This window comes from Dermacentor variabilis, unplaced genomic scaffold (genome assembly GCF_050947875.1).
Source record: "Dermacentor variabilis isolate Ectoservices unplaced genomic scaffold, ASM5094787v1 scaffold_16, whole genome shotgun sequence".
Classification (NCBI taxonomy): domain Eukaryota; kingdom Metazoa; phylum Arthropoda; class Arachnida; order Ixodida; family Ixodidae; genus Dermacentor; species Dermacentor variabilis.
Window position 1 is genome coordinate 4129562 of NW_027460324.1, and position 27595 is coordinate 4157156.

The 27595-nt window shown below is 47.1% G+C and overlaps 1 protein-coding gene across 2 annotated transcripts in view; it reads left to right on the forward strand.

The window, feature by feature from the left end:
* Positions 1–27595, forward strand: part of LOC142568068 (AP-5 complex subunit mu-1-like) — a 244330-nt gene that overhangs the window by 371 nt on the left and 216364 nt on the right. For both annotated transcript variants that reach the window (XM_075678152.1, XM_075678151.1), the window contains exons 2-3: positions 18984–19092; positions 22408–22509. In XM_075678152.1, coding sequence (XP_075534267.1) covers positions 18984–19092; positions 22408–22509 — 211 coding nt within the window. The remainder of the gene's footprint in view (positions 1–18983; positions 19093–22407; positions 22510–27595) is intronic.

The following is a 27595-nucleotide window of genomic DNA, read 5'->3' on the forward strand; positions in this document are numbered from 1 at the left end:
CAAGTTGTCTGCGCGGGGGCTGTTTGTCAAAGGAGCCGAAACGCCCGTTCTTCGTTTCGATTAACTGCAATCAAACCAGCAACCAACGATCCAGAAACTCACAAAAACTTGTCGCCTAACTAGTTAATTATGATTTTCGACCATGAAACCAATGACCACTTAGCGCAATATGTGTAAATGGGAAGGGGACAACAGGAGCGCAATTACTATATTCGAAAATTGTTCAGTATGAACCGACTAGCCAAGCAACACGTAGTACTAGTTGATTATGGTTTAGTTGATATGTAGTGGCACAATTAAAAGCCCTGACGCAAAAGAAGACTGCACCGACATTGCATTAAGCTTCAGCTGGTTTACTTGCAAGTCAAGTTTAGTCTAACAGCAGTGCCGCCTCTATTTTTTTCCGTGCCTGCCGCGTGAGCGCCGCAGCGTCCGCCGTGTCCTCTTCTGTTACTTTCTCGATTTTGTCCCGAGATGCGAGATCCAGACACGCGCTTGTCGAGGTCAGACGTGCCTAAACACTGCTCCACGGCACGTACTTCGGCCCGAACCGCCGCCCCCAGCCGGGGGCCCCCGAGGCACCGCGAGCGGCACGGCTCGCCTCGAAACCCCGGTGACTCCGGCTCCCCAGCTCCTGCGAGACGCTCGGCCCCCGCGACGGCGAAAACTACCGGTCGCTGCTATCTCGAGTGCGCACGACTACACCAGGCACACAGACCTGTTCAGTGGTCAGCGAACCCGCTGTGGAACTCCACTGCCTACCTCAATCAACGCAGCAAGGTGAGAGCTTCCCGAAGACCCCACATTTTTGGAGATCCGACGCTCCCCGGCTGAGCCGTCAGCCTTCCTTTCTGGCAGCGGCGCAGCCGCCGCACTAGGCCTCGCGCGGCCACTTCCCAGACTCCAGCATGCAGGTCACAGTGTCTGCAGAGGACTTGAACCCGTCCGAATACAACCCCCGGGACTGGAAGCATGTCCTGTCCATGCACGCGTCCCGTCGGAACACGACCGGAGCCTCCAAATCGTCTCCCGCATGCCCAGGATCCAGCATGGGGACGCCACAGAACGCAAACGCCACGACGCCATCGCCGCCCGCGTTCCAGCCTCGCCAAGAACAGCTGCGCGCTGCGAGAGCAGCAGCGTTCAAAGGTCGCCAACTCGCGCCGTTGCCTGCCGATGCTTACAAAATTGTCTACCGATCGCAGGGAGGGCTCGCGCTTCTCGACATCCCACCGCGCTCCCTACTCGCCACAATCACGCAAGCAGCGCAGCTACAATGCCAACAAGACATCCAGATCCGAGTACATCCCACCAACAACACGTGCACCATCGCCACCACGTGCCAAGAGACCGCCCTCAAACTCGTCAATCTCAAGGAAATTACACTACGCGACCGAAAATATGCTATCACAGCCTACATCGCCCCACCAGCCGGGGCGGTGCGCGGAGTGATCACGAACGCATTTTGGGATGAAACCCCCAGCGAGGTCATCGCAGACCTTCAGGCCCGAAATTCCGAAGTCCCCATCATTGATGCCCGACGTATGGGGAAAACACGCTCAATCCTTATCACCTTCGCCTACGGACCAGTTCCGAGGAAAATCATCTACGGCGGCGGTGTCCACCTATGCACGGTCTACCGGGGACACATCGACGCCTGTGCGAACTGCAGAAAACCAGGACATCGAGCAGATGTATGTACCCTGCCCCGCTCCCACCGATGCCCCAGATGTGGCGAAACTCATGAAAGAGTGGACCCCCCAACCTGCGCTCCACAATGCATTCTCTGCGGTGGAGGACACATGACCGGAACAAGTGGATGCAAAGCAAATCGAAGAAGTCATACTACACGCCAGCCGCGATCCACTCAAAAGAAGACAGAACATCGACAACACCATCGATCCAGTCCCAGCCCGCGTCGACGCTCCGGCAGCCCAGCTTCTCGCCCTTCGGACGCTCGACATCTCACATGGGCCGACCTGGTCGCCGGAAGACATACCCCCTCGCTCACCCACACTCCCGAAGCGCTGCAACAGGAACGGGAGCTCCAGGCCCTCAGGGAAGAGGTAGGTCGCCTTGCTTCCCTCGTCCACACCCAACCCCCGACACAATCAGGCCTCCCTAACTCCACTCCACCCCCCGAGACGGAATCTCCCAGCACACCTCCCGCGAAAAAACAGCGAACCACACAGGAAATGCCACCCCCTCAGTTGACAGACATGGATGCCAAACTCGCAGCGCTTGAGGCTAAATTCGATCGTAAACTACAAGAACTCGAAACACGCCTCGAGACTAAACTCACTCACCTCGTAGAAACCCTCACGGAGAAATTAGAGCACCGCATGGATGTTATGCTTAACAAGATGCTCGAAAACATAGAACACCGCTTCACACAAATGCGTCCTTCCATACCCTCGCAACCCACCCTTCCGCCTACACAATTCACCCCTCCTGTCCAACACATTCCAATGGACACGCAACTAACCCCCCCTCTCCGCCCCCCCACGCTCCAGTATGGCGGCGCGGGGAAATAATTACCTACAAATTCTAACTTGGAATTGCCGTGGCTTCCGGGGCAAGCGTGCACCTCTGCAGCTTTTACTTCCCACACTCACTCCTCAGCCCCAAATACTTTTACTCCAAGACGCTGCACATTGCGCAACACTTCCCAGCTACACCTCGGTACATTCGGACGCCACAGACAAACCCAGGGCGTCCACACTCATACACCGTAGCATCACTCACAGGGTACACCATATCGCTTCAGAGACGCCCTGCGTGATCACTGAAATCATACACCATAAACACACGTTACCATCCATATTTATTGTAAACATTTATCACCTCCCATCACACCCGATGGCGTCTCTAGAGTCCCTACTTCGATCGGTGCACCGGCTGGCAGGAAAACACCCCCTGTTAGTCGGCGGAGACTTCAACAGTCAACATACAGACTGGGGATACAAAACAACAACACACCGAGGCGGCAGGCTCTGGCTGCTCCTCCAGAACCTCCACCTCACCGTACACAACAACTTCCTGACGCCCACTCGGATCGGAAATAGCGTCAGCATGGACACCAGCCCGGACCTGGTGCTGACCCACTCCCTCCGAGGCGTCACCTGGACCAGAACACAATACACACTAGGCAGCGATCATTACATTATACAGGTCACTGTCCCATACAAACAACCCCGTCACACTTACATGACACACAAACTCATAAACTGGGACTCTCTCCGCACTACTCGGGCGGCCCGCTCTGACACCCCTATTTCCGATATCGACACCTGGGTGAAATCACTCCAGGATGACGTCCAATGCAACACAAAACTCATTGAAACCCCTGCAGAGACCCCTACATTAGACACCCGACTGGCCCACCTCTGGGAGGCCTATCGCAGCCTCCTAGAACGGTGGAAGAAGAATAAGCTAAACAGGACACTTAAAAAGCGGCTAGCCGCGCTGCAAACCCAAATCCAACAACATTCTGAGGAGCTGTGCCGGTCCAACTGGGGCCAGATATGCGACGGCATTGCTGGGAACCTGTCCACCAAGCGGGCCTGGCAGCTCCTCCGCCACCTTATAGATCCGACGCAGACAAAAACAGCAACACAACACCATGTAACAAGACTCGTCCACGCACGCATGGACAACCCTGACAGCCTTATAGATACACTTCAAAAAACCTACACCTCCCCAGGCACACCAACTCGCTTACCTCCCTACACAGGGCAGCCCAACCCCACACTCGACACGGACATAACGGAGACGGAAGTCAGAGCGGCCCTCCTGACTCTCCGTACCAGCTCCGCACCTGGCGCCGACCAGGTAACCAAATCTATGCTTCGTAATCTGGATGATCAATCCATCACACATATTACGGACTACTTCAACCAGTGTTGGAGGGAGGGCACCCTCCCCCAGTCCTGGCGTCATGCGAAGGTTATTTTCATACCCAAACCCAACAAACCACTTACACTCCAAAACCTTCGCCCGATCTCGCTAACCTCATGCCTCGGAAAGCTTTTCGAGCATGTAGTATTATCGAGACTCACACAATACATGGCGGAAAACGACCTTTACCCTCACAGCATGGTGGGCTTCCGCCCCCATTTATCCGCGCAGGATGCCATGCTACAACTTACGCACGACATTTTCGACCCCCTTATCCCGGGTCACACAAAGGCAGTCTTGGCTTTGGACCTCTCCAAAGCCTTTGATCGCGTAGAACACCATGCGATCATGACTGCTCTCTCGCCACTGAATGTGGGTGCACGTACGTACACCTACATTCAAGCATTCCTGACCGACCGCACAGCTCAGATACACTTTGGCCCACTCACCTCCCTCTCTTTTACTTTACGGAGTGTTGGCACCCCGCAAGGGTCCGTTCTGTCCCCCTTTCTATTTAATATCACCCTAATCCCCCTGGCCCGACAATTGGCAATCATACCCCATCTCAAACACACCCTCTATGCCGACGACATCACGCTGTGGACTACCCACGGCAGTGACGGTGGCATAGAGGACACTCTCCAATCTGCAGCCACCCTGACCCAAAATTATGCTGCCAGTATCGGTCTTTCTTGCTCACCAGAAAAATCCGAACTACTACTCATCAGACCTCGTAATCGCTGCTCCCCATGCTCCCCCATCACGATCGAGCTGGACGGACGCCCAGTGCCGGAGGTTGAAACCCTCCGAGTACTGGGACTCCATATCCAGAGTGATGGTAAAAACACCACCACCCTGAAGAAACTCAAGCAGATTGCAGGTGCGATTTCGCACCTCATTCGCCGGGTTTCAGCCCACCACAGAGGCATGAAGGAGCGCGACCTATGTCGCCTCATCCATGCCTTCGTCCTCAGCCGTGTGCTTTACACAACCCCATATTTACACTTATCCCGACACGATACTAATGCCCTAGATGCATTAATACGCAAGGCGTACAAAGTAGCATTAAAACTACCCATTAATACACCCACAGACAGACTACTCGGCCTGGGCCTCCACAACACTATCGGGGAACTTGTAGAAACCCACCGACAGGCGCAATACATTCGCCTGACACGAACATCCACTGGGCGGCACATCCTGGACTCCCTCGGGATCCGGATACCGGCCAACGACCCTACACAACTCGCCACCCCACGCCACATCCACCGGGAGCTGCTTATTAAGCCGCTTCCGAGGAACATGCATCCACAACACCACGAGGCGCGCCGCCGAGCTCGAGCTAAGGCGCTCCATCGCTATTACGGCCCCGAACCGGACGCCGTATGGGTGGACGCCGCATGCATGGGAGAGCAAGCGGTTGCCGCCGTGGTGGACTCCTCCCTCTCCCCACTCATCACACTACCCCTCCCCCCACACACTTCCCCAGAAGCTGCAGAGGAAGCTGCGATTGCCATTGCCATCACCCATACGGAAGCCCGGTACATAATAACAGATTCAAAAACAGCTATACTAAATTTTGCACGAGGCCGAGTCCATGTTCCTGCTTTTTGCATACTGGACTCGCCCGTTGCACCTCCACCCCGCCATGTGGAGCTGATATGGGTGCCTGCGCACTCCGGGAATCCCGGAAACGAGGCTGCCAACCTTTTAGCCCGAGGTTCTATTAACCGGGCTCAGGTGGCCTCCGATCCCGGATTCACGAAGGAGCGCATGCACTCTTTCAGCGATCTGACGCAGGCTTATAGAGCAGCACGTCAGATCTACCCCCCACCTCACCCATCCCTAGACAACAGGCATGCGACACTGTGGAGGCGACTCCAGACCCATACACTCCCCTCCCCTGTCACCCTATCCCATTACCATCCCTCTTTCCCCACGCCCGCCTGCGCCCTCTGTCCCAAACCGTTCGCATCCGCCATCCACATCCTCTCGCTTTGCCCGGCGGACCCTCCCCCGCGGGGCCTGGAGCACCTGACATCGTGGGAGGACTGGGAGACCGTGCTCCGCTCTGAGGACTCGGCAACGCAGACCATCGCGACCAGCCGGGCTGCCAGTGTTATGGACCTACGGAACATAAACACTTGAGTGGACTACGGTCGTGCGGGGGCCCAGGGGCCTACGTGGCCCGAACACCTCTGTTTAAATAAAGTTTTTAACAACAACACAACCCGAGATGCCGCTTGGCGGCTTCACCGTATTACCCGCTTGCAGACAACGTTCTCCTCCGCTCGCGAGCCGGCGGTTTGCGGACATTTCGCGCCCCACTAGTGTCGTCTGCAAGAAGGAGCTACAAACGTTATTGAGTGTTTTTGCAATGACCATAAAAAAAAAGTTATCCCTGCACGCAATAAAATATAACGTCGAAATAAATTGTTATTATGGATCTTACCGGGGCCACAATACCTGCCTCCACCAACTTGCAGATGACACTTTTAACCCGTAGGTTTCTGGCAGCGGTAGATGAAGGTCCGTCTGTTTGCTGCAACGGTGATGTTCCTGTGATGTTTTACACGTCAGTATGCGCTGCTGTTGTGTACTATTTTGTACGTTGAGCCAGCGAAAGAAAGACACTGGAGTTCCTTTTCATGGCATACCAGCGAACAAAGAGCTACGGGAACAGTGGCTGCAAGTTATCGTGAGAAAGAACTGGGAGCCGAGTTGTAATTCAAATTATTTGGCTGTTTGCAGCCTTCATTTTTTGGAAAGCGACTTTCTCCATGAGGAAAAGGCGTATGCTCAAGCAAGGTGCAGTGCCCAGTGTTTTCCCTCACTATCCGTCCTATTTGAATAAGGAGCAGCCTAAAGTGAGGAGTTATAGGTTTACACAGAAAAGAAAGCGCGATTCCTCTACGGCCACGCTGGCTAGCCTGCCTGCATCTGCTGAGGAAGTGCATTCGTATGCTGCATTGTCGTCAGACACACTCAAAGTTTGTGTGAACGTGCCCTCTCAAGCTTCCGAGCCCAGATGGCCCAGTGATCAGGTCACATCAGAAAGTGTATCTGCAGTCTGCAGGGATGATGTGCCTGATACTGCTTCTTTGGCATCAACAAGTGGGAAATGCATGAACTTCATTTTTCCAACCGATGCGCAGTTAGCAGATGGAGCAGGCGCCCATGCCTTGAGATCACTTGGCGCCCAAGCTGACTGGAGAAGCTCCGCATTAGCCTTCCTAGAACAAAAGGAGTGGTGCGAAAAAGAAAGAACCTGGAAGGAACGGAATCAGTGGCTGCCGGCAACCGTCGATGCTTACAAAAAGGAGCTACGATGCCTAAAGAAAGAATGCAATGTCACCAATTTCTTCAAGTCACCCCAGACTCAAATCAGGGCAGTACAAAAGCCAGATTAATTATGGATCAGGTGCTGAACTACAAGGCAAAGAAAACAATGTGGTTCGAAACCACTATATGGCAGTGCATAATTTTGGGCAACCTTTCTACGAAGTCATATGAATACCTGAGGACAGAGCTCCTCGCACTCCCATGCAGAATGACACATCAAAAGTACCTAGGAAATAATGCAGGCAAAGTAGGTTTCAGTGATCTCGTAAAAAAAAGGCTGAGCACTGAGATGGAATGCCTCGGGATGGAACAAGCCAGAATGTTTAGCCTCGTCATAGATGAAATGCGAAACAAGCAGAGGCTCGAGTACAACAAGCAAAGAGATATTTTCCTGGGAGATGTTGGCATGGGAGCTCTGAACAACGGTTTGTCGGCGTCTGCAAGGAAGGAACTGGCGAACTCGCTCTTGCGTTTTTTGCTCTGTGGCTTTCATGCGAGGTTAAGGATCCCGGTAGGATACTTCTTCACGAGGGCCTAGCTGCACTGGTGAGCTACTTGCGGAAACCACGAAGCACGTCATCAGAAAGACCAAAGAACTGGGATTAGAAATCGTTGGAGTTGTGGCTGAGAACCATAAAATAAACGTCCCAGCAATGGAAGTATTATCGCGTAGGCAACTGCAAACCCGAGTATCTCATTCCGCCGATCCAAGCCGAAGTTTGTTTCTGGCATTTGATCAGAGCCACATTATAAAAAACATCTGATCACAGGGTCTGGCAAAAGAATCAGGAAAAAATTGAGAAATTTTTCCAACTTACATAGAGGACCTCTACAAGATGCAACAGGGCTTGATTCTAAAGCCAGTCCGTTTTCTCACGAGAAAACACCTTTTTCCATCAAATATAGAAAAAAGTGGGAGTGAAGCCTGTTGTCCAATTGTTTTAACCTGCCGTGACAGTGGCTTTGGCTTTCATGAAGGATCATGCAGGGCACACTTGCGATGCATAGTTTGCCAGCATGGGACCAACTGTGGAGTTCATGAACATATGCAAATGGTTTGTCCTTATGGATGTCAGCAATTTCCAAAGATTCACCAAAATCGCCCAGACTTCAAGCAGTTCTATGATCCAGAGCACTCGAGACTTCACTGGTTGGAGCTTGTTTTCTTAGAATATGTTGAAGACTTCAAATTGGCAAGCGAACTGCAGTACTTCCTGACAAAAGAAACGTACCATGCCTTGGTATTCACAACTGTGTCTATCGTTGAGTGCATTAAGTTTTTATTGGCAAGAAGATTCAAGTTTGTATTGATGCATAAATTTTCGAGCGACCCCATAGAATCGCTCTTTGGGACTCTTAGGTGCAGTAGTGGGTGAAACGACATGCTGGACGTCAGAAGCACTGTTTCTGAACTTGAGAAGATGCTGAAGACGGAATGGTTGCTGCTTCGCACACCAGGAACGTACAAACTTCAAACTCATTCTTTTCCTCACGCAACATTATTAGGAGCAACAAGACAGACAGCATGTCAACAAAAAACGTGCCCACATCAGTGAAACCAGTGCAGCAGACACTGTGTGAACTGTGCATCTCATCAAAACCTTTTCTTCCAACGCCAGACATTGCAGCGATTTCCCTTGTTGCGGGATACATATCCCGCATTGTTAGCAAGAAAATTGAGTGTGAGCACTGCATGCCGCTGGTCGCAAAAGCACAAGGGAGCAGTTCTAGTGTGACAGATGGTTTGATCGCGCGCCAGGACAGAGGAGGTCTGTGCTATCCCTCCCCAGAACTGGTGCGAGTTCTGCATGTGCTGAAGAGATTTGTGGACACGATGCTTTCAGACCGCGCATCTCTGCACAAGCCCCTGGAAACTTGTTTAATGCAAAATGTTGACAGTTATTGTGGCCTTGCCAGTACTGTTTTGTGAGCGTTGTGGCAATAGCCAAAAGAGCAGACTAATAGAACTTGTATGTAAGAAATTCATGAAGCCGTTTTTCACAAACTATGCTGTTGACTTCACCGACAAGAAAGACAGGCTTTATGAAAACAAGCCACTGTCTCACAAGTATTTAAAGCTTTGATGGCTAAACGACAACGCACTTGTCACTTGTATGCTATCTTCGACACTGGACTGATCCACGTCCGTGTTTGTTGAGCTTTAGTGGTTCATACATGTTTGTTTCACACAAGTTGCTTGCCACAATATTATTAAATTGTGCTTTCGGTTTCTCACTCATTCCTTTGAATTCAATTTATTCTTAACTCGGGCTCTCGCCATCAGCAGAGCACTTCAGTTGCTTTGAGAGAATGCGTCAGATTTTTTTAATGCTTCTTTCAGCGCAATGCTCTCATACGGTAATGTCAAGGTCTTGTAAACGTGGAAGACCATAAAAAATAAGATACAACAACAATAATAATAAATAAATAAGACAATGCACGGGTTAGCAACGGCTGCATTACGTCGCAGCCGCCACCATGGGGAGACGACAATAGCGAAGTGCTACCATGCGGTCAATCGGAGCAACAGAGCGACAATAGGACACCAGTGGAAATGGGCGTGACGCAAAAGGCACAGAAAAAATAGAGGAGGCGCTCCTAACAATATACAAATGCACTGTGCAATCGGGCATCCATAAAAGCAACGTGTCAAACCAAAATGTTATTGTAACAATAATTGGAAGTAAAATACCAGTGCTGTCTAGAAAGGTTGCAAACCTGAAGTGTGTGATTCAGACAGTTTGCTCCCACCGTACTAAAATAGGGTCGCCGAAAGATGTGACATCTTTGTTGTTTCATCGGCACTGTTATAGCTAGCTGCAACGTCTGACCGTGCAGTAACTGCACGGGCAGGAAAGTTAAATGTCTGAAAAAGCATATGAGGTCATAGGTGAAGTGCAATACTAGTGTTATGTGATACCACCTGATTATGGTGTCACACGATGTATGTACCCATGTATGTCAAACTGGACATTGTGTTAGTGGCTGTAACTGTCACTCTGACCAGGCAACTGTCAAAGCACACAGTAACGTGTGCTTTCCAACGCTCAGCATTATTCACTGCGTAGTGTGAGCTGCTGCTAATATCGGAATAAAGGACACGTCTGTGACAATGCAAGAAGAAAAAGTGTTGGTTTCATTGGAACAAAATGATGCTGGCAATATCACTAACACAAAACACAGTGGGTGCTGCATTTCGGCGATGATGATGATTTATTGGCATCCTCTTTAAAACGGGGCAGTGACAAATAGTCTCCTGTCCCGCTTGATTTAACGAGGAATGCTGTTCGGGCTTTTCATTCTAGCATTTTTGTATACATCTCCATAATGTTTGTTTTATATTCCTCAAAATTTCACTATCTACCTTGTAGTGCGCTACCTATGCCTGTAGCAGGTCCGATTGTATCAATCTCTTCCCTACTTTCTTTTTATGCCAATACTCTAAGTGTCTCTTGCTTATCTCGACTGCTGATGCTTCTGTCCACTTTAAATCCAAGCGCTTCTGGAAGGTTATGTTACCCACTGGGTGAATCCATTCGCATTTCATTAGGATGGGCTGAGTGTTCTCCGGATTTTCACTGCAGCATACACAGGCTTCATCTTATTGTGAATATTTGCTCTGGCATGTTTTTGTCCTTCCCAGCAAAAAACAAACAAATAAACCATTGAGTCCAGTTTAATTTTTCAATGGAGCTCGACTGGTTCCAATTGGACAGTATCGGTGGGCCAAGTTACAATTGGGCATCATGACAAATGCTGTTGGTTCCACTCGGACATCACTGGAGCTTGGTAAGCCAATTGATCCCAACTACACCCAATTGGAAGTTACCAGATGAGTAATCTCGTGAACAACAAAATAGTTAGTAATAATAGCGCAAATATAATGTTAGTTTTCAAGTAAAAGATCTTTGTATTTGGTGTGATCAAGGAAGAAAGGATTCAGCTTTTTCTCAAGTTATTCTCTCTTGAAATTTTACCAGTCTCTCATGAACCACTGGCACCACTTGGTCAACCAAATTTTACTTACATATATAGCACCTGACATGTGTCTCTCAGAGTGAAGTGGTGAACATTGAGTATGTCAATGAAGAGAATTGCTGTAGTGTGTTCATGAATGAGTATGCTTCTCGAAAGGAGTTTCAAGTATGTCTGTGTCATATCAAGATTAGGGCCCATCTAGTTTCTTTATTTCTCCCTTACCATTGTTTGTCATGTTGGTCCAAATGGGTCCAATTCAGAGACCAACTGGGTACACAAACCAATTAGTCCAATTGGACCTGTTGGATTTTTTCAATGGGTGTCCCAACACATAATTGGAAATAACCGATTTGTTCCAATCTGGAAGTTTCCAACTGGTTTGGGCAATTTTTTTTACTGGGTTAGGCAACCAGCTCGAGTTTCAAAAAGCACAGCACTACCCGTTGTGTCACCATACAGATTCTCCCTTCAAATTTCATTCTTAACATTCTTGTAAATCTTCATAGTTCTTTTTTTTTTGTGTTTCCATTCTTTACATCCAATGCACTGTCTCTGTTTCTCTCATTTTATTTATGATGACTCTTGATTGGTTGCCAATTTCATGACCTCTTCCCAGGCACCCTGCCCTCCCCCCCTCCTATACTAAGAGGCATTCTCCAGCGTCCTGCGCTCTATGCGGTTGTATGGGACTGGCGGCCACGCATCGTTATGCAACTTCCCAAATAACAATACGAGTCGGTTGTGGCACTTGGTAGAGCAGTAAACGAGGGTCCCAAAGGAACTGTGATTGTTTCGTAAATATATAATGTTACGCCCACGAAAGGCGCTTATTGACAAGCCAGATAGAGTTAGATGTCACGACGGCCTCGATCAGCTGAGCAACTATCAAGGTTCAGCTAGCCAGCCGCACATCGTCTTCCTCCTTCACCTCTCCTGGATGCCCCCCATACTGTTGAGGTGCAAACCCACTACACATGTCAGAGTGTCACATTTCTCTCCGCGTAGACGAAGCCTGCTGGACAAATCAAACAAGCTGTTGAGAAATAAAGGGCTTTAAACGGGCAACATGCGAAAGTTGAGTCTTTGCTAACCATCAGCCATTTTACGTGAGGCGTGCTATGTGGTAGGTTAATTCACTTATACGATCAATAATAACATAGGGTCCAACATAGTGGGCCAGCAGTTTTTCACATAATCCACATTTTCTGGTTGGTTTCCAGAGCCACACTAAGTCACCAGGGCCATATATCATATGTTGGCATTGGCAGTTGTAGCGTGCCTTCGAGTGGTCTTGTGAAACAAGATTGCGCAAAGAAGCAAGTTGTCGTGCCTCTTCAGCAAAAGAGACGGTCTCAGATATACAAAGATTATCGTGGCTTGAAAACGGGAAGTGTGTGTGTATAACGAAGCGGACGAGCATAAAGAATAAAGAAGGGACTGTAGCTCGTAACTTCGTGCTGTGAGGTGTTAAATGCGTATATAATGATGGGTAGCACGCTGTCCCATTTCTTATGATCTGACGTGACATACATGGACAGCATGTTAGTAAGAGTTCCATTTGTGTGTTCCGTAAGGCCATTTGTTTGTGGATGATATGGGGTGGAATGTTGAAAACTTGAAGCACATAGACGAAGCATCTCTTTGATGACGTCTGCAGTGAACTTTCACCCACGATCGCTGATGATGACTCTTGGAAGTCCATGTCAGAGAATGAAAAAACACAGCTGAAAAACACACACTTCGGTTGCAGTAGCCGATGGTATCGCAGCCGTCTCACAGTGGCATGTCAAGTGATCGGCACACACGACGATCCAGCAATTCCCATCAGATGACCCCGGGAAAGGACCAGAAAGGTCGATGCCGACTTGGTCAAACGGAGGGCTCAAGGGTGGCACGGGATGTAGTCAACCAGGAGGAGCACCCGTCGGATGCTTGTGGCGTGTACTCGCTGCAGCTAGACACATACTGATTGGTCATCTGGTACATTGGTGCATTTTTCTGGGCCAGTAGAATCTTTTGTGAATGCAGTAGAGTGTTCGCGCAGATCCCAAATAACCAGATGTTAGATCTTCATGCATAACGTGCAAGATGGAGACACGGAGACTCTCCAGGACCACCAGAAGATATTGTGGGCCTGTAGCAGAATAGTTCTTTCTGTAAAGAACCCCATCACGAACGCAGAAACGAGTGGATGGTGCTGATTTCCTTGCAGTAATGAGCAGAGGCTCTAAAGTTCTGTCTTTTTGTTGCTCGACCTTGGAGGTATTTATATAAGGAAATCCTGGCTCCAGTGATGCGATATAGCAGTTGAAATTGTCTGCGTCGCTGTCCATCGTTGGAAACAGCATGTGCGAGAGGCAGTCAGCGACGGCATGCTGTGGGCCGCTTTTATAAGAAACACTAAAGTCATATTCTTGTAAACGAAGTGTTCAACATGCAAGCTGGCCTGACGGAGTGGAAATTAACCAGCCAGCAAAGAAAATGATGGTCTGTCACCACAGTGAAGGGGCGCCCATACGGGTATGACCGGAAGCGCTGTACTGCGCAAATCACTGCAAGACAATCTTGCTTTGTGACTGTGTAGTTGCACTTGGACTTAAAGGGTGACTCGCATAGGCAACGACGCGTTCTTTGGTGTCGACGTGTTGAATAAGGACAGTGCCGATGCCAATACCGCTAGCGTCCGTATGAACTTCTGTCGGGGCCGCATGGTAGAAGTGTCGGAGAATGGGATGGGATGTCAGAAGGAACTTCAGCTCACGAAAACTAGCCCCACATTCAGGAGTCCATTCAAAGGTTCCCTTTGAATGGATTCCTGAAGGTGCCCTTCTGGAGGAGGCATGTAAGAGGATACGCGATGTTGGCAAATCCATGAATAAACCGGTGGAAGTACGAGCAAAGTCCCAGAAAACTGGGTAGCTCTTTTACATGGCGAGGTTGCTTGAAGGCTTCCATAGTAGGAGTCTTCGCTGGATTGGGTCGTATACCGTCCTTATCCACTAGATGGCCCAGAACCATGGTTTGGTGCTCTCCAAAATGACATTTCTTTGAGTACAGCACTAAACCCGCTTTTCCCAAGTAGTCTAGCACTAGATTGAGACATGCGTTGTGCTCATTGAACATGCGCCTGAATATCACTACACCGCCTAGATAGCACATGCATACTTCCAACTTCTAACCACGCAGGATGTTGTCCATAAAACGCTCGAAAGTTGCAGGTGCTATACAGAGCCCGAACGGCATCACATTAAATTCAAAAAGTCCATCTGGTGTTACAAATGCTGTTTTCTCCTTGTCTGCCTTATGCATAGGAATCTGCCAGTACCTTGACCTCCAGTCAACAGATGAAAACTAAGACACTGATCAAAGGCAATTGATAGCATCATCAATACGTGGAAGAGGATAACAGCCTTTTTAGTGATGGTGTTGTGGCCATGGTAGTCAACAGAAATCGCCATGTACCATGCTGCTTTTTAACCAGAATCACTGACGCTGCTCACGGGCTACAGGATTCTTGGATTACATTCTTATTGAGCATTTTGTGGACTTGGTTGTTGATCACCTTGCGTTCCGATGGTGAGACTCTGTATGAGACTCTGTCACTAAGGTTAGGCAGATCCCGTATATGTGATAGTGTATACGAGGAGGAGGAAACAATGGTGGCCCCTCTTGCTGCAAAAAGTCAAGCAGTCGGGCATGTTTTGGCAGAATATTCGCCACTACATGACGCTGCTTAGCGCTGAGTGACTTGTTCATCATAGCTAGGATGGAGGAGTGCGCAGCAGGGCATGCAATAATGAAATGGTGTTCATCTGCAGAACCAGGGACCTCTGTAAGAATGGCGAGTGACCGCTTGATCTTCATGGCAGGTGGCAAGTTTCAGACCCGGTGGTAGTATTGCAGGTTCACTGGAATGGTTTACACAAGTTTAAACAACTGACAGCATGCAATACAGTACCAGAACGTTCCTCTTGATGCAACTCAGATGAACAGGCTCTACGTTAGCGTCAACCGTTCCATCGGTGGTAGGGAAACAGGTGACTGAAAGACACGTTGCAGATAACGGTGGCACAACTGCATCTCTGGATATACAAAGCACACTTTCATGATACGATGGGCGTTCCATAAACGCAGCAGCTCGTACCTACACTGATTTCTCCCGTTCAGTCGACAGTGCCACCTCACAGTTTCAAAAAATCAAGGCCCAGGATTACATAGTGCATAGAATGAGGTAGAACAGCGAACTCTGCTTTAAATATTTGACAAAAACGTCTACATATAATGTCTACAAAATAATGTCTACATTGCACATGCCGACAGGATACAACAACTCCCCACTCACTCCACGAAACATATTGGCACGGTCCCAGCGAAACATAGTTTTTCGTCCTAGGAGCCTTTTAAATGCAAGACTCATCATGGAAATGGTTGCTCCCTTGTCCACTAAGGCCATTGATGAAACTCCGTTAATTAATACACACTTTATTCTTAAACATACCAATGGGTAGAGGTGTCTCTGTCGACATCAAATATTCTTCAGCGACCTCACCTCTAACGGTCGCACTTACTAGTTTTCCAGAGGTAGTGATGGGTAGCGACGCCGCAGAGAGGGTGACCGGCTTACGCGAGGAGCGAGTGGTGTCAAGCTGCAATCAGATGCTGGAGAATGGTTCCACAGTGGTTCCGGGTGCTGGTGAGGCAAGTTTCAATTCAATTTCAATTCAATTCAGTTTATTTTTCATTCATAATAATTTGTGCACAGGAACTGTTGGGCCTGTAGCCAAAGGCTAGTGTAGGCCCATAGTCATATATGTAGTAGCAGCTACAATGTCATGCGCATATCTAGTTTTTAATGATACAACCTAATGCAGTTAGGTGGATACGTACAATTAAAATCATTAAAAAAGAAAAACAGTGCATATCAATCAATGGCAATAAAACAGAACTGTCAGGAGAATACATACACATACACAAAAAAAAAACGAAATAGTTTCCTGGATATGTGTGTGAGGGTGAATATGTTTTGCCAAGTGGAGCGTGGTACCGCCTAGACATCATCGATCGGTCGAACCTCGGTGGATGCTGGCGATTGCAGTACCTAGCAATGTGACCCAAGTCACCACAGCTATAACACACAGGTAAACAACGATCGATGAACTGCTCCTCGAAGCGCTCAGCCATAGGGGGTCATGCAGCAGAGGGAAGTGGCTGAGCCTGCTGCACAGGAGGAACGGTCGGTCTGCGTGCAAACCTGCTGGGGCGAGGGTGTCCTGCAATATGGTGTTCGGGCACAAATGTGCCCTCACGTGGCCATGGAGCTCCTCTGTGGTTGACGTCTGTGACACATAATGACAGTTGCCATGGTGCTCCTATGAGATGGGTGTCTGTGATAAATACCGCCGGTTGTTGCAAAGCGCAGGGTGCTGCAGGTGCCATGTGTTGCAGGTAGTAAACATCAGGTTGTTGCATGACATTGCGGGCAAGTTCCTGGTGTCGCAGCAGTTCTTCATGCATGGTCTGCTGTATAGTAGACGAAAGATCGGTGGACGGGCTCTCATCGATGCTGGAAATGGTTGTCACATTCGGCAGGCATCCAAATTTTCGCGCAATGCAACGTGTCTTCAACATCTCAAACATATGGCAGTGACGTACGACATCTCAGACGGAATCAACGGGTTCCCTGCTTATAAGGAAATTGTAGACATCTGCAATTCCTTTGAGAAGATGTTTAACTCAGTCATCCTCAGACATCTGTGAATTGACTATTTTGCACATCTTGAGGATTTCTTCTATGGATGTAGAGCATGTTTCTCCAGGAGTTTGAGCTATTTGAGCCAGTGTTCTCTCCACGCGTTTCTGTTTGGCATAGGAGTTGCCAAAACACTTCTTAATTTCTTCAACGAAGCGCTCCCACATTGTTAGGGAATCTTCGTGGTTTTCGTACCGCATCAGCGCTGTCTCACTCAGAAACGGTACAACATATTCAAGCTGAATGACAGAACCCCAAATGTTGTAGCGGCTCACCTTTGCGTAGTGTGTCAGCCACTCGTCGACGTCTTCGCACACTTTTCCCGCGAACGAGCGTGGTTCCATGTAGTGCTGTAAAGGGCCAACTGGTGCTGACCTTTCAGCACGTAAAACTAGAGCTGGCGTTTGTCCACCTCCGTCCTGAGCCATAGGGAAGGTCTTTGGTAAGAGACCAGCAAGACAACGGCTTCGGTGAAGTTCTAGGTGCTGCGATACCATGGTATGTTGTGTCGTATCCAGCACCTCCACCACTCTATTACGCCTACAAAAGGCGTTTATTGACAAACCAGATAGAGTTAGACGCCGCGACGGCCTTGATCAGCTGAGCACCTATCGAGATTCAGCTAGCAAGCCAAATGTTCACTTCTCCAGGATGCCCCCCACACTGTTGAGGCGTAAATGCACTACACATGTAAGAGTGTCACAATATATTTCTCTATACTTCCAGAGCTAATTAAAAAAACGCTACTATAGTCGGATAGAACTTAAGTCTGCAGTGAAGCCCTGCCTACGCCCTCGTAACCACCAGCCACTGTTCCTCCGCGAGGCTGCAAATAATTCATACTTGAAACTATCCCTGTTACCCAAATATGACGGTAACCACAAAAATAAAATTATTAGCGAGTAACTTTACACGCTTTCCCTCACCTATTATAGTGGAATGGCGAGAGCCCAATTCTTTATTGAACTGAAATAACAAGCTTGCTCCGCTGCAACTATTTATTGTCAAGTTTCACTTCAGTTGGCAATGAAGTTTCAAGAGTAAAACAGGTTGAACAGTGAAATGAACTGCACTGCAGATTTTTGAAGAGTAAAATGCTCAGACTCCATGCACTTTGTCCATGTCTGTTGCATACCTCTTTTCTTCTGCCGATGAAAAGATTCTTCAAGAACAGCAGACGCTCCGGAGGTATCAAGTATGATGCCATTTTGAAAACATTGCATGTCGGTGATTTTGTTTGCTTCTGTGATTGGCCAGCAGAGTAACACAACTCCGCGCGGTCTGTGTGCGTTGGTTGTCAACTGCTGTTTTTTTTAAAGTTGTATTCTACTGTAGTAATATTGATTTTACACTTTCATGTGTTTACTTGTTCTTGGCAGTGTTCTTCCTGCACTTCTTTTCTGTGCGAGTCCATTTGACGTGGTTCCTTGTTTGCCTAGTAAAGGAGAGGTGTATCTCATATGCGTACCTGTAAAATACACCTTATTTCATTTCTCTTTTGTGGGTTTACACATCTTTATGGCGAATTGTGGGCGTTATTCACATTTGTAGTAGTAAAGGTAACCCTCCCTCATTTGCATAGAACAGTTACCTTGGGTTGCCCCCCCCCCCCCCCTCTGAAAAAAACTCTTGGGCATGTGCCTGCCTTTTCCTCCATTCTGTGTCCACTCTTTTCAGGTACAGAACCAGAGGTAGATGGCATCACCAATGCTTTGCACTGAATGAGCACTTTCTTGTCTGGCATTGCTGCAGACATTGTGTCATTTATTCTAAAGGAAACAGAACAAGTACAGCTTTAGAAAGCTGAATGCGCCACAAAATACCATGTCTACGGGAAATTTGAGCATGAGTAAGCCAGCAGTTTAGCTGAAAGAGCCATGCATGACTTGTGTTGCTCATGATCATTAGTTATTAAAAGTGGGGTGTGGAGAGTATTGAGGGCACTGTTTTGTGGAAAAAGCTTCTCGTGGCATTTTTGACTAGTGACTCATTGTAATTATCCATGTTTCATCAACAGGCGATTTCCGACGTGCGAGTTGCGAGCAAAGTGCCTGGAAGGATACGTGCCACTGCCCCCTCACAAGGGCTTGGCTGCTGCCTTGGCGAACTGCCTGGATGACATGGATGTTAGTTGCTGCTTATGCATTTACTGGTTCATTTCTCTGAGGGTATGCAGAAGTATGTTTGCTGCGAAATGGTGTGGTTTCTTCAATAAGTTTTGGTCAAGTTAGAACAGTTGGCTGAGTACCATCTGATATACCGTATAGGTCAATAATGCTTTAGAGGCTAATATGAGGTTATTTTGGGCTGGTCTGTTAAACTTCAGGAATAGCACAGCATCAACTATTGGAAATCGCAAGCGGCGCGGACAAGACAGTGAAGAACTGGATAGTGGGGTGTGGTGTTATGTATTGGTTTCGGTTTCGGAACCAAGCTGATTTGCCATTAGGGGGCACCGTCGCAGTGTTCAGAATCTATTTAAGTGGTTGCTCTCCAAATAAACGAGTTCTTCTTCTCGGTACCCGCCTGTGTCTGCTTACCATATTTACACGATTGTAAGTCGACTTGAATGTAAGTCGACCCCCCATATCGTGTGACAGGAAAAAAAAGAATAGGAGAACATACCTGAGGGCACATTCGATAATGAAAATTTATTAGTAGCTGACATGGCCACTGGATACTCATCTTCACTAGTGCTGCCATCATCATCATTGCTACGGTCCCACAGCGCATTGTCGTCTCGCGAAATTTCACATTTGGCAAACGACCGCACCACGACATCTTGTGGAACAGCAGCCCAAGCCGAATGCACCCAACCACATGCAGCCATCAGAGAGGCTCTTTTGACAGGTCCGGTTGGCGTAATTTCGTGGTCTTCTGCTGCCAGCCACTCATACTCACGGCAGAGGAGGTCCTTAAAAGGCGAAGATCCGGGCTTGTTTCATGACCAAGTCGTACTTCACTGGCAGGGACCAATTGCGCATTTCAGTGACGTACGCTGCAAGCTTAGCCTACAGCTCCGGAAAGCGTCCAGACTTCGGCATGTGCGAAATTTCTCACTTGCCGTCACAGGTGAAAATTTCGCTTCGCTGCAGTCGCCACTCTCGCACCACCTGTTCAGAAACATTGAACTTGCGGCCCGCTGCGCAATGATTTGTTTCTTCGGCGTAAAAGATGGCAGCCCTCTTGAATGCTGCTGTGAACGAGCGCCGAATGATTAGTGGGTCTGGAGCACTCATGACGACTCAGGAAGCATAGAGGTAGCATGTAGCCGGCAGTCAAGTGGAACGCGTCAAACCAATGTCTTTCGTCAAACTATAGAGAAAGCTAAGTGCAACAGGCAAAGAGAAACCTGCGAGCGGTGTCTGCTCTTCTGTGAAGTAACCCCGCAAGCGCCGCCATTCTGAGGGTGCCGCCGCGGATGGAACAGCGGCTTCCATCAACTATCTACACCACCTCATGAGTGTTGTGTGCACTGTAAAACTCTCAAAAATGTTGAAAAACCCTTCCGAAAAGTGAACAAACACATGGGATAGCGAAAAGCTGCGGGTAGGGCCATAGAGCAGACATAAAATTCTAACTATGTTGTAGCTCCCATTGGTCTCGCTTTTTTGGCAGTTCCATGTTTTGGTTTCGATTGTAAGTCGACCCCCCCACTTCAGATTTTCAAATTTAAGAAATGTGGTCAACTTACAATCGTGTAAATACGGTACTTGCTTCAGGCCGCCGTCCAGCATGCCCCTGCGTTCCTCTCATGTCCGGTGGGGCATTCATGGCAGCCACGCTGACTCGTCAACTGGCGATGAGGATTAGCCCTTCCGTACCGGCTACACATCGTCGACTGCTGCCATAGTGCCCACAAGATTTACCGGTGAGCTACTCTGCTGCCACAGATGCTGGATCCTGCCCAGACGCTACTAGCATTGCACCTGCACAACATGTTTTGTCGCCATTCACGACTCAACAACTGGTGACGAGGACAATTCGCTTCCATCGTGGCCAAATGTAAGTGAGGATGCACAGCACTACTGTCAACTGTGATTACGTCCTCATTACTTCTGCCTTCCACCTTTAATTTGGGCCATGCCCCTCCAAAGCTCTCATCCCTGACACCTGGTTCAATGCTACTGAGCCATCATCTTTTAGCCTCACTGCGTCTCCTGTCTCCTGCCTCCTTCGTTCGGTATGAATGCTGCAATTCGCCCACCTCCATTCTTACCATGTCCCAGCATGCTGAAGATGCTGTTTAGAGAAGGACTGTTTGGGATGTACGCCATGTTTGGACGGCATCGTGGCTAATAAATGCTGCAGAAGGACTTTTACCACATTTTATTTTGGTGCCGAAGACTTGGAAAGCCAGCCTTCATTCCCACAAGCTGTTGCTTCTGATTTGGGAAGTCTTTCTACACCGAAATCGTCATGTGGCATGTCAAGAACAAACAGACGTCTTGGTAGTCCCAATTTATAAGTATTGTGAATTAGGTGAACGAACTCATCCAATCTGAACAGTTTGCGCTATCGATGCTTCATATCCTCAATAGCCAATTGCAGGCGGTGAAAACAGAATTATCTGCACTGAACGTCGAGCTGGAAACCTTCATGACGGACGAGCAGGCGGCGGAAGACTATGATTCCGTCATGGAATATGAAGGCACTGCAACTAGCGCTTTGGCCCTGCTTGAGCACTATATGGACAGGCTCAAGGTTTCCACTCAATCTTCAATGACGCAACCACCTGCAGCAGCTGATGGGGACTGACCAGCGACCTCTGAAAGGGAAGCAGCGCTACCTCGATGCGAGTTTGGGGCACGATTGCCCTAGCTAGACCTTTTGTGATTTGATGGAACTTTTACTTGATGGCAGCCGTTTTGAAACATGTTGTGACACTCTGTGCATGAGAAGCCCACTTTATCTAATGTGGATTGGTTCCACTACCTTATTTCCCTTCTTGACGGAGCCACTGCTCAAGCGGTCACTGGAATTCAAGCCACCGTTTTATCGTACTATGATTGACTTGACATCTTAAAACAACGATTTGGGAACGCAAAGTTCATTGAGCCCAAGAGGCTCTGGACACTGAAACACATGAGCAGAATATTGGTTACACATTAAAAGATAGGAGATGATTGTAAAAGTCAGCCATCTGTTTTGTTGATAGAAAAACAATTTGTGTATCTGTGTAGCACAATGACAGATAGGAAAGGCCAGCTGGCATATGTTACGTTGTATAGATACTATCTTGTTTGTTGTGGCATTGGTTTCTAGCAGGTGGCACCTTAGGAGTTGTATAAAAAATGTCTCTTTTAATACCTAAATAAATTAATGTCCCTTCAATAAAAACGCCAGTTGAGGGTACCTGCTCATGTCATCCAATACTTTATTTGTGTATTTTATGTGCAACCGACTGTGTGCAGCATAATCCTTCTGGGTTTCTCCACCAGTTACGGTCATGGCGGGAACATGTGGACCAGCCCCTTCAGCTGCCTGCACTGGAGCTCTCCACCACCCAGGGGACACTGTGGCCTTTCGTCTTTGTTCAGAAGGTTGGCAAAGCTTTGTCCCACTCCACTGTGTCTCAAGTGCCCATGGCACAAATGGGCTGACGTATAAAGGGGTCCTGAACCACCCTGCGGGCTTGGCGCAAGAACATAATCAACGGATGGTATATGCTGCTGTGAACATGTCAGCCAAATTTTACAGTTGTGCATGGCAGGTGGAGTTTACAAGCAGAGTGCAAAGTTGCCATTTTCTCAAACACCCTCTAGACCCTAAAAAGAATACTGGGAAAGTACCTTGGATAATTCACTTGCTTGCCTTTATAACAATACTTGCTTCTATGTACCTGTCTTGGTTTTTTGGTACCCAGGAGGTTGACGTGTTAAGCTACACCAGCTCACTCTGTTTTTGCAATCATTGCAGTTGCCACATTCATGCAACTGCAGCCACAAAAAAATGTATGTGGCACTCTTTTTTTTTTATTGTGAATGATATTTTGGCATCGTCAGATCACTTTTCTTTCTGACTGTCTGCCTGTCTAACCAAAAGTATGGCCCGATCCCAAGGGAACTGCGGTATGAAAATGGGCCATTCCTATCGGCGTGTGCCGCTCTGTGGCACACACCCATGGGGGTGTGCCAGTTCAAGGCAGTGCCTCCAGAAGGATGTCCAAAAAGAATAAGGTACCTTTGGAGATGACACGTCTTGGCTGCTTGCTTACTGGGATTGTTATAAGAGTTCTGCCCAAATATTATGTACGTCATCATACCTACCTAGCCTTACTGCTACGTGGTGTCAGCAGATCTTGCTGTTTCAAGGTATCGCAGTAATGTTGATGGTCTGACATTTTGAGGCCAAGATGTCCTGCATTTATCAACCAAAGTACTTCCTAAGCTTAATTCCTTTGTTTGTGATAAACTTGTGGAACAATTCCTACAACTTCTGAGATACATGTCAGTGCTTGTAAAAGTTTTAAAAGAGTGCGGCATTTTTTGCTGTTTTCAGTGGAAATCACTCAGTCGACTTGCAAAGCAATGCAATGTTGCCTATTAAGTTCTCCTGAAGTGGAATAGTTTAGTTTTTAAGTACTTGTGTTTCAAATTAGTGTCAGGGACACTGAAGTGCAATGTTAACCTAGCTATGCTGTATGACTAAATTACAGCTCTTACAATTTGAACAGGATATTATAATTCGAACCTCATTAAAATGAAGTTTCATCTGACACAAGAATACTTTCACTATATCCGGTATTCGTCATATGCACATGTATTCATGACGCGCTTGTGTTAGCAAGAAACATCTTATATTTACACTCACACCTCGTTATAACAAAACGGGATAAACGAAATAATGAATGTAATCAAGTAAATACAATTCCCCTTGAAGTTCCCATAGAGATCCATGTATTTGAAACTTTGTTTTAGCAAAGCAAAATTGTCCTCACAATTGATATAACGAACTAGGTCCGTCTCCAAAACCAAAAGATACTGACCATTGCACACTGAGCACACCACTTTCTGCCTCTTTTGGCATTCATTCAGTGGAGCAGTGCGAAATTATTCGAGCAACGCTGGTCATTCTCACAGCTGTGCTGCAGCCACACACACCGTGGTGGTCACGCACCAAGCAGCAGCTTTTCTTTTCTCTCGCTTTGGCATGGAGCTAGCGAAGCTAGGCATGCAGGCACACCCTCCGAGATCGCAATCTCAGAGGCCATGCCTAGCTGTGCCTCTGCACAGCACACAAAAAACCAGTGCCTCCGCTTCACACTTTTGCTGCGACATGCCACGCTGTGCAGGCTGGTGCAGCTAGGTATGTTAGCAGTAATTTTCTACTAAGGAAAAATAAGTCGAGAACTGACTTAGCGGTATATTGTATTCTGGTAACATTGTTACAATTGGCAGTAAATCAAAAGAAAATGCGATATCTAACATAGCTTCTCCAGATTTATTGTTAGGATTTTTGAGTGATAGAGTAGACCAGTCCAATTTGGCAGATTAAAATAGTTTACCAGGACAACACAATCACCAGGCTTCACATATGTGTGCAGGTAGTTAGGCCTTCTAGTACGCTAAGAACCAAGGGTGTATACATGGCTCTGATAATATACCGTACTTTGCCATGATAGGCCTCGGCATGATAGGATTGGTGACTGTCCTCTGTGCATTCTCTCTGTGTCCCATCCTCAAAATGTGCCGTTATAACCATGTTCCATCAAGCCAGCAACCAATTAGCTTATCTAAGTCTCTTAATCGCTGGCCTTACAAAAGGCACATTCAATATTAGGTGCATCCGGCATGTTGATTATGTGGGTAGAGTCCTTGAGAATTAAGCATACTCTTCCACCTTTGCCTTTGCAATGTTTTCTGTTTCCGCTATATCCATTCGGGACAAATTCTTTGTCATAAATTGTGGGGTTCAACCAGGTTTCTGTCAAGCTGGAAATGTCTGGATTACAAGGAAACAAAAGAGCCTCGAAGTTGATCACCTTATTCATTGTACTTCTGCAATTTATGTTAAGTATTGTCACATGGTAGTGACTATCAAGAACACAGTAGCAAAAGTATGAATGAGGAAACTTGTTATTGGGCGAACTTGTGTCCCTAAAAGCAAGTGACATTCACAGAACAACAGTAGCGGCGAACACAGTCAGTGATAATTAAAAATCTGAGGCTTCAAGTCAAGCATGTTGGCTTTTATACATGACTCATCGAACAGTCCAGCGTAATCACTGGTGCCTGCGTGCCTTCCAGAAATCGCTACACAATTTGTTTCGTGTATACAATCTGGTTACACAAAGTTTGGCGAGAACATACACAACAGATAGAATCAATGATAACATTTGAGTAAGGTCCAAATCATGCAGGTGTGTCTTGCACTGAGCGATAACCTTAAGTTTGCGGGTGAAATGCAGTCTCCATAGAAAAGATAAATAACTACACATGTCAGTATTTTCAGCGAGGGCCATTCATATGTGCGTTGTCAGGTACCGTTTCTGTTAAGCTTATACTGACACCTGTTGGTGTCATTCCACCTAAAAAGCACTTCATCAGTGCTCAGCTTTTCAAACATAAGTTTTACCTTAGACCCTCGTTGTCTCTCATCAACTGAGTTTTCTCACAGCTTTTTTCCCATTTTCCCCCCATTCCTGTATGTGTCTAGAAAAATCTTCGGAGAAGGACAGTTGAGTGCCTTTTAACTTATGGGACATTTTCAGCACCAAATCTTTTTCATGGTAGTGCAGAAATTTTGCAATTACAGGTTTTGTTTTGTGTTCGGTTTTACAACTTAATCTATGTAACCGTTCAATACCAGTTGCAGTTACCATATAGACTCATGTAAGGGCCGCACCCCCAACTTAGCAGCCCAAAATTTTGAAGAAAGAATTTGAACGGAATTCGGTGCCCCAATGCCGTGCTCACACATTGGCGAATTCTTGCACGCTGTGTAGTTCTGCATGCCAGTACTGAATGGCGAGAGCTGTGCGGTGGCCTCTGATGCAGTGGCGCATCTGGGGCATGGACAAGTCAAGACTGTGCTGGCACCATTTTTATGAAAAGGTTCAGTCCCATGTGAGGGCCACGCCTCACCAAAATTTGGCCCTTATACGAGTCTAAACAGTATGCCCAACTTTCACTCGATTACCTCTTTTTTCACTCACTTTTCTATCTGCGCAGTAGTTTCACTCTAACATTCTTATAATCCATAAATAATAAAATTATTTCTACATTCTCTGTTTTCTATTTCAGCAACTTCATTGAGCGGTGAATCTAATCTCTTGTCGAGCCCAGATTTGATGCCTCCATTTCATTCATTTTCTTTGGTACACTATCGACGAGTGATGTCAGCTTCCTATCAGTTCCACATACAGTTGCTTCAATTTCTTTAAACTGCTTTGTCAATGCACGAAGTTCAGGTATCTGGCATGGAATTCCCTCCTTTCTCTCTTGTATGTTGCTTGGAGTTCTCTGTATATCATCAATGCTTGAACTAATTTTTTCTGGTGCTGCAGATAGGGGGACATCCCCAGTAAAGCTTTGCCCAGACTCTGCCGCATACAGCGTAGATGTGCTTGGCATTTTCACGCATGTCACTGCCACACTACATTTCCACAGTAGAAGATGGCTCCCGATCAAGCCGCTTGCAACCTGTATTACAAAGAAAACACTTTGATTCAGCATTGGGCTTGTCATGCTGCCGGCATGCCTTCTGGATTGTCAGGGAATTTCTTGTTTTACTATGGGGAGTCATGGAAAATGAGCAAGTAAATTGGAGTTGCAAATTCTCACAGGTTGGCTGCCCCGCAAAACTTTTGCCTAATCAAAAAATTGCCAGTGAAAGAAAAGTGTGATTGACCCAAGGTAATAATTAGACAAGTAATTATGAAAATAATTAACCTTAAAGACCATGTGCAACAAAGTTTTCAACCAAACAAGAATCCCAATTTCAAATAATTTAGACGTGATGTGCCAATGTGACAATTCGGGCGACACACCTGTGCAAAATTTTACGCTTGAGATATGAGTGGATGCGTTACAAAATGCTCATTAAAATGAAAAGTTGAAAGTTTATTTAACATAATTAAGGTGTATAATTGCAAAGTACACACTTTAGGGACCCAACAAATTTGTTAAAGGGTCCCTACCGATTGTTATTAAGAAAAAAAACTTCTGTGGCAGCTGTATTTGTTTAATACTGTAAGAACACATAAAACTGAATTAGCTGAAATAGGTAAAAGAAGAAAATACAGTAGTAGGGAAAATTTCAAAAATTAGGTACATTTTTCTAACAATTTTCCTTTTTTAAGTCATCGAAAACATCGGCACAAGAAAAGAAAAGAAAGAAAAAGAAAAGCGAGGACATGTTCAAGCATGTGCAGTGTTACGCATTTAAGTGAGTGTTTTAATTGTTTAAGAAATGTATGCAATGTTCTTAGAGTGGTTAGGTCACTATCAAACTTATTTCAAACTGAGGCGCCTGTAAACTGTAGTGTAGAGCAGCCGTAATTAGTATTTACCTCAGGCAATAAAAAAATGACAGCGAGATGCGTTCCCAACATTGTGAAGTGAGAGATGGAGCGAGACTGTTGTCAAGGCTAGTTTTTCATTAACAATTTGATGCATGAAGGCTGTC